We start from the raw sequence: 11929 nt of genomic DNA on the forward strand, positions 1-11929 counted from the left end.
TTTTACAGGCTTTTCTATATCTATTATTTATTCATAATTTTGTAATATTGCCCTTAATTATTATATCTTATTCTCAAGTGTCTTCGGTAAAGGTCGCTTGATGTCTCCGTGAACCTTTCTCAGAAGGTTGGCGTTGGTTTTCCTTGATTTAGCTGAAAACAAACAAAAGAAAAAACTATTTCCGGTCCTTCTCTTTCTAAATGTTGTAACTTTAGTACTCGTTTCTTTACTTGTGAGTGATGCAACCAGGAGGACCGGGCATCCCACAATGCAACGCGAGATCGCCGACTCTGTTCACTATCAACACATGGCTGGTGTGTTCACTACTTGCTAATATTTTTGTTGCTATAATTTTCCCTTTCTGTAAGCGTGTGCCCCTCCGCTACCAAATGAAAGTTAAAGTCATCGCAAGGAATCCGGATGATTATGTCCGGGAGACCAAACTGGATATTCAGCGCGGTAAGTGAAACTCTTCGGCTAAATAGCTAACAGCATACATACGAAAGAGCTACAGTGTTAGCATCTGATTAAAGCTATTGACACAACAGTCATGCTTTTAATCTAATTTTGCAAAGCTGTCTTTGCATTTAGCACGTTCGGAATTACAAATTTTGCTTCACATATTTCTAAACTCCTTATTATGGAGCCTAAACAGTCTGTGTTACTTGACTTGGTTAGCAGCAACATACCTGCACGCTTGGATTTTTTTTTTTTTTAATTAATGGAAATGCTCTTTTCTTTGAGCACATAAAGAAGTGACTGCTGTGTATTTTTAGTCCCCAGAAACTATGACCCGTCCCTTCATCCGTTTGAGGTGAGCAGGGAGTACACTCGAGCTCTGAACGCCACCAAGCTGGAGCGTGTGTTTGCCAAGCCTTTCGTGGCCTCGCTGGATGGTCACAGAGATGGGGTGAACTGTATGGCCAAGCACGCAAAGAGCCTCTCCACCCTGCTGTCAGGCTCCTGTGATGGGGAGGTATGTAGAGATGCATTTCCTTTTATCTCAGCCATTCTTGCAAACTGACAGGACTCTCCTTTTGGATTTGATCTTCAGGTGAAGGTGTGGAATCTGTCCAAACACGAGTGCGTTCGGACGCTTCAGGCACATGAAGGTTTTGTGCGGGGAATGGTTGTGCGTTACTGTGGGACCTCTTTCTTTACGGTAACTGATCATCTTTTTGAAGACTTTTCCGAATTGTTTGACTTCATATTAGCTGACATCTAACATGATTTCTTTTTCTGCAACAGGTCGGTGACGACAAAACAATCAAACAATGGAAGATGGAATCACCAGGCTACGGAGAAGAAGAGGAGCCAATTAACACCATCCTGGGCAAAGTATGCTGTAATAATTTTGCTGTTTCATCGCATAGAATTGCATATTCATGTATCAGTGAAGTATGAATGAAAAAAAAATGTCCTTTGTAGACTGTGTACACAGGTCTGGATCATCATCAGAACGATCCTGTATTTGCAACGTGCGGCCAGCAGGTGGACATCTGGGATGAGCAGAGGAGCAGCCCGATCCGCTCTTTCACCTGGGGTGTAGACAGCTTCAGCTCTGTGCACTTTAACCCTGTGGAGGTAAGATACCACGTGCTACATCTCACATACATGGGCCCCGCCCTCCAGTCATGTGACGAAAAAGGTTGCTTGGACGTATAAGCTCACAGGTGTTTATTGCGACTTAAAGCCAACACATGTGCTGATAAATAAAGTCAAGGGTTATCCTCTCCACAGACTGAACTTCTTGCAAGCTGTGCCTCTGACAGGAGTATAGTGCTCTACGACATGAGGGAATCTACACCACTTAAAAAGGTAAATCTTCCCTTACAGTTTGTGCAGGAATGCATCTGTTTATCTCCCTGTTAATTTACATGGATGCGGCATGATAATCAGCTACTTTTTGCTCTTACTTTCTTCTTAAGGTCATCATGACAATGAGGAGCAACACGCTAAGCTGGAACCCCATGGAAGCCTATTACTTCACATGTGCAAATGAGGACTACAAGTGAGTCTAGGAAAGAAACTCTGATTTAATCATATTTTAGCTGGTCCTTTTCTTTTTTTTTTTTTCCCCAGCTCATAGAAACTGTTTTTTGTTTTTTTCCTTTTCACCAGCCTCTACACATATGACATGAGGTACCTGGCCAAGCCCATCACGGTACACATGGACCATGTGTCTGCTGTGCTAGATGTTGACTATGCTCCCACGGGGAAGGAGTTTGTGTCTGCTAGCTTTGACAAGACCATCCGAATCTTCGCCAAGGACGGTGGACACAGCAGGTCAGTAATGCTGATCAAACTTTATGGTGCCAGCAAAGTGTTAGGAAAAATTGTACTGTTGCTGACTATGCTGTATAATTTGTGGTGCAATTAAATTATAGCATAAATCCTTTGGTTTGGTTCATAGCTTTGTTTTTGACCCCCTTTGAGTGGGAATAACTTAAAAAAAATATGTAATTCTTCTGATGTTATTTCCTTTCATTCTTTACTTTCATGACTTTTAAACACTGCAGCTCTCACCAGACTGCCATGCCTGATTATAGACCAACTAAAAAATGGATGTAGCAACCGTGATGTTGCCTTCTGGTTTGTGAAGCTCTGTATTGATGAATGTTTTCACCTTCGCTCTCTTCGGTGTTTTAGGCCATTTTGTCAATCAAAATGTGTCAGCCAATGAGCATATTGGTTGGTGACCAAAATTTACAAAAGTCACTTAATGTTTTATGCAGTATTATCCAAAACGAGTGACTGAGCGCGTAAACTCAGTGTTTTCCAAGGTAAAGTCGGAGCGATGATTTTGCATAGACTTCTATGAACCTCAACACTGAGGTTTAGGAAGTAAAAATCCCATTCATATTCTCAATAGGGCTTTTGATTATGAGCCACAACATTGTAATAATCCAAAGCAGACGTAAAATGAGTATTGAAATGACGGTATGTGCTCCTGTTGCAACCACAAGTCTGTCTGATTAAAACTGAATGTCAGGTCAGGAACACTGCACTAGATCTATAACTGGGCTTTGCATTACTTTATATACACAACACAAACTGCAAAATATATTCAAAAATATTATTATTCATCACTGTTTTTAACCATATAAACACTACAAAAAGGAAAAGGATTAAATTTTATAAGAAAGGTGAAGGACATTTTAATGTTTGTTATTCACTTTTGTAGATAGTTAGTTTGGTTCCAGGGTCAAAACTCTGTATATAAGGATTTTCTGATAAGACTGGAGAAAAAGGATGGGGAATTTGGAGCATTTTAAAAAGTGGGTGGTCCCTTTTCCCTTCCATAAGACTGCCTGTGTTTAAGCAACCACTGCTAATGGACCCTGATGGCTTCACTTTTCAGAACCAGAAGCTGTATCCACCTTTTATATTGTCTATGGCTTTAATCGGGTACCTGTAGGAGGACTCGCCACATGGAAACCATGTTGAAGCATTTATGAACACTCTGTCAGGATTTTTTTTTTTTTTTGAAGCCTCATTTAAATGAAGTTTAATTTAAACAATTATTAGCATTTCAGAATTCAGCATTGGTTTGACTTCCCAGTTCTCTCTCGCGTAATGTCTGTAGTGCTATTTACTGACCGTTTGCTATTTAGCAAAATAACATTAGCTTCTGGCTAATTAGCATGCAGTTATACATTTTATTAAAAAAGGTTTTCAGTGTCACTTCTTCCTTTACATTTAAACACATTGTTTGAACAGCAACAAAGAAATATTCGCTTTATTTAGCAAAAATCAGGAGAAGATGAGGATAACAGCTCAGATAAGCTGTGTATATTTACACAAAGCTAGCTAACATACCAGAAGCTACTAGCTGGTAGTGCTACAGTAATGAAGCAATTACTGGCTCTTCCTCTCTGCCATGATATAATTTATGAACATCATAATACAATACTCATATTGCACATTATACAATCTTCGTATCTCAATTTAAGTCTGTTTTAGAACTGTTACACAGCTAATGTTAATTGGCTCATATTTTAATCTTTAATGATCTATTAAGGCTTTAGCTGAAGAATGTCTTTGAAAAGGAAAAGCAATAAATCAATGTGTTTTTGCTGATGGCTTGAATTGATTAAATATTGAGTATATTATTTATTATATCTGTTAAACATTAACTTAAATCAATTGCAAGTGTAATAATAACAGCTGTGAATTTTCTACTAGGATAATGTCAAAATGCTCCAAACACACCCTGTGAAAAAGGCCATGTGTTGAACACAGTAGCAGATTATGGCTGCTGGTTGATAATGAACCACAAAAAAACAAACCCGTTGTTTGGTTTCTATGTGACTTAATAGTACATGCTGTATTGTTTGTACTGTTGTCAAGCTCCAGAACAAATAGCCGTAGTAGTGTTACATTAGCTGCCAGCCGGACAGCATCACAGCATGGGCTGGTGAGGGCTTACGTGGCAATTAGTAAGTAGGCAGCAAGTAGAAATATAGTATTTTTGCATCACTTTCCCCCTTTTTTTGTGAGATCAAAGCAGATAGAGCACAAGTGTTACTAATTACTCTACTTATAGGCTCAATTCTGTTATGTAATCAGAAAGCAGATATTAAACATTATCATGATACCTGTTTATTACCTGGTGCTGTTTAAAAACAAACAAATAAACACAAAAAACCTCTAGCTCCACAACAACAAACCTGAGCTGTGTAACCACATTTCTGTAAGCCCTCTTCTGTCATAATACAAGAGTTGTTTTGGTGAGGGCTGGCTTATAAAATGCACTTCATCAGTGGTTTGAAGAGTGTCTCTAGGTGTACAGTGTACAGTAATTACTGGCTTCCTGTTGTTTCCCTTGCAATCTTTTAAAAATTAAAATTTAGGGAGGTGTACCACACCAAACGCATGCAACACGTCATCTGTATAAAGTGGTCTGCAGACAACAAGTACATCCTGAGCGGCTCAGACGAGATGAATATCCGACTGTGGAAAGCCAACGCAGCCGAGAAACTAGGAGTGGTGAGTCTGCCCTCGTCTTCTCTCCATTATTCCTACTGATTTCATATCAAAGGCAACTTGCTGCTTCTTGGCAACTTTTCAGGTAATTCCTCATCACGATGTCTACCTGCCAGTCGGCAGCTGTATTTTCCTCAGCTGTCAAACACACTATATCTTTCTCCTTCACTTTATTACTTGTTTTATGAGTTAGCTGGATTCTTCGACACCGCTGTGGCTCTGCGCCCACCTTCAGCAGTGTAAGAGTGGGTGACTGTGCCAGGAGCTACGGCACTACTGTTGCCAAGTGCCCTGATGGATGCTGACTTAGGGTAGAGTCACTCTCTCAATAAGTACAATGTACCGGTTGGCACAGGGGCACCTGGGGGGGGGGGGCAAAAAAACTCAGTGCTTGTGCAGTTATTTAACAAATCATCGACAAAGCATTCTCCCAAATTTCCACTCCAGCTGTCTTTGTTAGAGAGCGTTAATGCAATAATTTTTTTTATGTAGGTTTTAATGGCAGAAATCAGCATTTATATTGTGCTATTGTCAATCCTGGTCGTGGCTGACTCACGAAGATCAGCTGCCTCTCTCGTGCCATCTCCAGCAGCCATCTTTCATTACTAATCGGATTCACTCTCGCCTATTCTCTTAATGCAGGCTCCGAGTGGAAAACTGGCCTGCTTTTGGCACTTGTTCTACTGTAACTGTGTAAGGGGAGATTTATTTGCAAGCTTTGCACTTAAAGAGATCAGACAAGGGCTGCTCCTATCAGCAGTTTAAAATCGGCCAATCACTTAAAGCGGGGGGCCACTCTGAAAATAATGAAGCATTAACATTCAAGTTGTACTCAGATGGTCTTTAATTATCAGGAAATGCTGAAACGCCGACTCAAGGCTTTGTCTGTGTCACCATCAGTACAGCACGCTGCACTGACGGGGAGTTCTCTATCTGATGCTGCACATTACTCCAGTTCTAGCTTAACCCTTTGTATTTCAGACCAAGACCTAAAAGATGTTAAGAGTCAACGCAACTGAATTATTGATGCTCACATGCTTTGTTACTTTTTGAGTCAATAACATGAAAATATAGTGCTTGTGATTTAGTTTTTATGTTTTTTAAGGCGTTTACAGTCTGAAACAAGGCATTGTAGCTTTGTTATGAGTTGGGTTTTGCTTTCAGTCTTTTGCATCTTGTTATAACCTTCTACTTAATCAGTTGATAGCAGATATTAGGAAACATGGAGAATTTGATAAAACATAAGTCAGACAAGAGGGAAAGCGGCAAAGCAGCAACAGCTGTTGGTGTGTACACTGTAGACTTTAAGCCACAGTGTAACTACCAAAAGAGAACAGAGCACAATACACGCTGACTGAAGTTACACATGGATAAGTCGGAAACATTAAAAATGGTTTGGGGTAACACCGACGGAACAAAAGCAAATACACACAGGTATCCACAGCCTGTCTGTGGAGTTTGGATTGAAGGTAGCACAGACTGCTAAAAATGTATAAACTTTGCACAAAAAGTAAGAAAATTTGCATTTGGTCGATGACTTCTTTGTTGTAACTGTGCATCTTGGTAATAAAGCTTATACTGTTGGAAAGTTTCTCCTCTTAATAGTTACACGATTGTAAGGAAAAAGGCATCAGTTGGTTGAGCTGGTTGGTGATGACGGTCAAGTCCCTGATTAGCAGCAACTGTGAGCAAGGACCCTGCTACAGCCGTCACTTGGTGTGTGTTCCAAGCATGCCACATGTGACTGATCTCGATCTGTGCCATAGAGCAACTTCAAGCTGATGTTCTACAAAACCAAGTTTCAGAATTACTAGAGTGAGCCCTAATACCATTTCCAAGTTGAAGGCCAAGTTCCATATAACCGGGCATGTCAGGGAGACAGGCTGTGAAGTAGGTGTCCCAAGAAGACGACAAAACGTTATATTCAGTGACTAGTCTGGATCTGTGTGTGACGGTTGACTCATAGAGTCAAAGTGTAGAGCTGTTTCGTAGTGGAATATTTCTCACATTGCTAGTTTTTTTTCTTTTTTACTTTTACCTCACAATGAAAGCACGGACATAATGAAACTCTCAATTTGGTTATAAGCCTCTTTGGCAGTCTGGATGTGCATTCTCTCTAGACACCAGTAGGAGGCCAGCTTAGGTGGTTGCAAAAGGAAATCCAGTTGTATAGAAGTCTGTGGGGAAAGTGATCCCGCTTAAGTTATGAGAAGCAGCGGTCTCACTAAACACTTTCCAAATGAATCAGCTGACAGTTTTAGGACTTGCTACAAAACGTGGCTCATTTTGTAAATTATAGTCTAGTGTAAGGTTAAAAACAAATTAAAAAAAGAAAAGATTAAGTGGGGTGTGAATTCATTTTTAATGGTTAGGGCAGTGGTTCCCAAACTTTTTTTGCTGGGCCCCCCTTGTTTTACAAGAAAAATGTTGGCCCCCCCCCCTCGCACGTGCATGCACGCACGCACACGCACAAACACATCCTCCAACCACACACACCCATATTTTGCTCCATTGCGGTTTATTTCACACCTCAAACATTTAGTAAACAATTAAGCAAATACAAGTAATCTGCAATAAATTACAGGTAGTAATAAAATACTAACTCTTTTACGCTACGTCCGCAACTACACGGGTATTTTTGAAAATGCAGCTGTTTCGTCCACACGTAAACGACGTTACGAATCACCGAAAACGGAGATTTTTTTCAAACTCCTTTTTTGCGTTTACGTGTGGACGAGGAATACAGAGTTGGTCACGCAACGTCAAAGGTATGTGCCTTTTTCACGTCACGCTGTGCGCCACGTTATTGTTTACATGAGATGAATTGCAGAATGGCAGGTAGAGACAAAATACTGTTAATCTGACTATCTTCAGGTTTTACACGCTTACATTTACAAACACAGTTACTGTCCCTCCATTTACAAAGGCAGAGGCGTCACGATGTGATTATTTTACGTGCAGTTTTTTTTGGTTTTTTTCATTGCTATCAATACATTTTTTAAGCAATGCCTCTCTGTGCAAAACGGGTTTAAAAACATAAACAACTGTGGGATATTGTTTGTCCGTGATTTGAACAGCCCAGCGCTTCTCTCGATGCAGGGAAAACCAATTCTGCAGGGGAGACCTACCTTGGCACTTGTGCAGGTGAAGCCAAAGGGAAGATATGCTTCACCATATTTTCTAGTCTTTGGCTTAGAATGAAGTTGGTTTGGAAACATATTCAGCTATGCTTCATCTCCTGCTTTGCGTTTCTGTGGGCGCCCCGTGCTAGCAGTGTCCAAGCGTTTTTTTCTCTCCTCCTTTTCATTCCGCACCCCCCTTGCAATGGCTTTGCCCCCCCAGGGGGCGGGCCCCACACTTTGGGAAGGTCTGGGTTAGGGTAAGGGGCTAGGGAAACCATTATTTCAATAAAGGTCCTCACTAAGATAGCTGAATGGGCGTGTGTGTGAGTTTAGTTTTAATAGCAGTGGAAGGTTTATTGTGGTGGCGGTTTCTGCAGAGGGTTGGGTGTGTATAGCTTAAGTTTTCAGAGCCTCAGCAGGATTACAGTTAATACTGACACCATGTAGTGCAGGCCCCTCGACTTTGGGTTGACAGGATGACTAAATGACTAAATAGATTCATCTGTTTTGCCAACAGTCACTGTCACACTGTCCCTGTGCAGGTTTTCTCTGGGAGCAGCTGTCCCTATGTTACACTCGCTCATCTCAAGCGTCATACCCCCCACTTCCCCAACTGTAGCGTGTCATGCTTTGTTTTCACACCACACTGTAACCGGTTAGAAACTTTGGTTTGGCTCATAAGAGCCTTGCTACCGGTATGTATGATCCCTCCAAACCAAAACCTATGAAATGAATAATTGTGTACTGTCTCATATTTTGAATTTCCTGTTGATTATACAATCAGTGTTTAGTATTTGTATCCAGGGGAATTAGTCTAGTACAACAGGATCAGCATCTGACAGCTCTTCTCTAGCAAATTGAATCTGAGACAAATCATTGCTTTTAATTAGAATAAAAGCCTTTTAAGGGAGCAGCTCCAGCCAGTACATGCTCAGCTAGCCAGTGGTTTTTATGAGCCACCGGCTTTTTTTTTTTTTTTTTTAAACTTTTTAACAGACATTGATTCAGTTTTGAGTGAACATGTTGTCAAAAAGAAGTTACTGCTTAGTGTATTGTCCAACATTTTATAACATTAGACAACATACCGTAACTGCAGCTCTAAACAAGCACTGTTAGAATAGCAATTTAACAAGTCCACTGAGCACGTTCCTGTTTGTGGCTGAAAGAAGTCACCACCAGTATTCACTGAAAAAAACCTGTATTTAATTGCACATCATGACTGTCTCAGAGGAGATATTTATGTAATTATATTTACTTTCTTTCTCAGAGTTAGATGAGAACAAGGGTTTGTGTGCGTGTGCGTGCGTGTGTGTGTTACTTATCCTGATTGCCGACGTTGGGGTAAGTGGATCCAGATAATAGAAATATACCCTGGATTAGGGCTGTGCGATATGACCAAAATCTCATATCCCGATATAAAACATCTATCGTCCCAATGACGATATAAATCACAAAAATTTAACATTTTCTGTAAATTCTGTGAATCTCGGGCAGCTGAAGTGTTTCAAGCTGGGCGTCGTGTACCTGGAGTCAAGTGTTTTAACCGATGCATTAAACCATACATTTTTAGACATAAGTTGTAACGGCCGCCATTTCTTTGAGTATTTATTACACGGCGTGCTGCGGACAAGCGCCTGTTCTAACGTTTAAGGTTTATTTTTTTAGCACCTGGCGGCTCTTTTTTGCTTCTCATCTGTAAACACTCTGCATACCTTTTCACGTGATTCAGTTTATTTTGAGAAGTCTCAACAGGATCATGAGCTTTATTGTGAAAGGTTTATGTGGAAAATAAACAAGTGGACACGCGATGGTTTTACCGTCGTTGCTGCTAGCGACAACGCATAGAAACAGGCGCTTGTCTGTCCATAGTGTGGTTATATTAAATATAAGAGAAAGAGAGAACTTTAAGAAATTAATATAGCCACTACAGTGACCATTAAAACAATGAAAAAATATTGCCGTGAACAGTTTATTTTGCGACACCACGAAACAAACGATAGCGTAAAATGAAACGATGGATGTTTTTATATCGTTATCCGATATATATCGTTATATCAAACAGCCCTACCCTCGATATGCTGGGCTTGCTTCATAGTACAGGGCCCAGTTCTGCAATAACTTGAACGCCATGTTTTAAATCAAACGGAAATAGGAAGTCTTTTGACTGGTCTGAGGATGGATTGTTTTATAGCTCCATGACAACGAAGCAGACCTGAGCTGCTGGTGGTCACGCAGTGTGAAAGCTGCAGAAGGGCAACCAAATTTAACTTGCGGAATTTGGCTTCCAGGGTCAACAATGACCCCAGTATACATTTTCTCCTAATTGTCGTCTTCTCTCTTTGCCTTCTTTGATGTCTTCTTTGATCTCTCACTCATCTCCTCTCTTAATTTTTCCATCGTTTTTAAAATTTGTTTTATGTAATAACTTCTTCCTCTCTGGTGTGATATAGCTGGCCCCCAGGGAGAGAGAGGCTGCCAACTACAGTCAGAAACTAAAAGAGAAGTTCCAGCACCACCCACAAATCAGGCGCATCGCTCGCCACCGACATCTACCAAAGACCATCTACCACCAGACCAAGGAGCTGAGGGTTATGAAGGAGGCTCGTCGTAGAAAGTACGCGTTCATTTTCTACATAACACAGAAACTGATTTTGTTATAGGAGCCACATTAAAGTCACTCTTTATCCATGATGTCAGGAAATGTCTGACCTAAAGCAGTCACACCAGCCTGATGGAAAATACCACAGATGGGACTGCCCTCTATGACATGGTCTCAGTTGGCATTAAATACTCATTTATATGCTGGATTGATTGTCCTAGTTTGCACTGCCGTCCAGTGATTCATAGCTTCTTTTTTTCCCCCCTTAATTACCAGGAGTATTATGATACGTCAGACATGTGTTTGAACTGTGAATGATTAACTATCTGTCCTTTATGCATTATTTTCAGAGTGCATCAGTGTTGTCTGTGACGTAGGTGTTAGGTCAACAGTCTCATATTCAGTCACCATCCTCACTGTTTGCTGTTCTCTCCCTTCCCCGTCCCTCCATCCTTCCTTGAATATTCTCACCAGAAAGCTTCATTTCACATTCATGATTCCTTGTGTTATTTTTCAGGGAGAGGAATGTTCGCAAACACAGCAAACCAGGAAGCGTTCCCGTGGTGTCTGAGAAGGAGAAGCATGTCGTCACTGTGGTGAAGTAGGCCAAAGCTGAAGGAGAGAAGAACTAGAGACTGAGATTTCATCTATATGGATATTTTTTCAGATTTCTGAAGAAGATTGAACTTGACTGTTGTGGAAAGGAAAAGGACACAGACTATAAAATGCATTCAGACCAAGTATACTCTGTTAGGTTTGGTTCTGTTTCCCACTTTGCTTTGTGCAAGTTTGCGTTTCTCAACCCAGGAGCCACCTTGACAATTATAAAAAGTTAAGATGCATCATGCTTGGAACCACTGATGTTCAGCGTGATGCATGATAAATGGATGCGTCATTTTCTGTGAATAAAATGTAACAAAATGTGTTAATTTCATTTTCAGACTACCAGAGATGGCTTTCATCACAAAGTCACAAAACAAAGATATTTACTCTGAATTCTGTCCATTTCTGACCAATGTAGCCCACATAATATAGGTAACTACCTACCTTTGGATGTTGTCTTCAAAATGAAATTGATGGATTTCCATAAGTCTCAAAAAATTGCAACTGTAAATTGATCCCGTGAATATTTCTTTTAAAGCCTAAATCATAAATAAGTGGTAGATTTCTTTCCATTTAAGGCTTTTAACTGGGCAGATTAAATCCTCGGGTTTAATACAAA

The 11929-nt window shown here is 40.5% G+C and overlaps 1 protein-coding gene across 1 annotated transcript; it reads left to right on the plus strand.

Annotated features, from left to right (window-relative positions):
• The first annotated feature begins 216 nt into the window (after positions 1-216).
• On the plus strand, positions 217-11641 carry dcaf13 (ddb1 and cul4 associated factor 13). The gene is made up of 11 exons (XM_026185419.1): positions 217-459; positions 777-976; positions 1055-1162; positions 1249-1338; positions 1429-1584; positions 1741-1818; positions 1929-2011; positions 2122-2286; positions 4854-4989; positions 10559-10722; positions 11225-11641. The coding sequence occupies exons 1-11, from the start codon at positions 240-242 to the stop codon at positions 11310-11312; spliced, it is 1488 nt and encodes a 495-aa protein (XP_026041204.1). The 5' UTR covers positions 217-239; the 3' UTR covers positions 11313-11641.
• The last annotated feature ends 288 nt before the right edge of the window (positions 11642-11929 follow it).

The sequence above is a fragment of the Astatotilapia calliptera genome, chromosome 11 (genome assembly GCF_900246225.1).
Source record: "Astatotilapia calliptera chromosome 11, fAstCal1.2, whole genome shotgun sequence".
NCBI classification, from domain to species: Eukaryota; Metazoa; Chordata; class Actinopteri; order Cichliformes; family Cichlidae; genus Astatotilapia; species Astatotilapia calliptera.

Bases quoted from the DNA above. Each gene is read 5' to 3' on its own strand.
- dcaf13 (XM_026185419.1), top strand. From the start codon at position 240: ATGCAACCAGGAGGACCGGGCATCCCACAATGCAACGCGAGATCGCCG. The intron at 1,163-1,248 runs GTAACTGATCAT...TTTCTGCAACAG, and splicing joins GTGGGACCTCTTTCTTTACG to GTCGGTGACGACAAAACAAT. The intron at 2,012-2,121 runs GTGAGTCTAGGA...CCTTTTCACCAG, and splicing joins TGTGCAAATGAGGACTACAA to CCTCTACACATATGACATGA.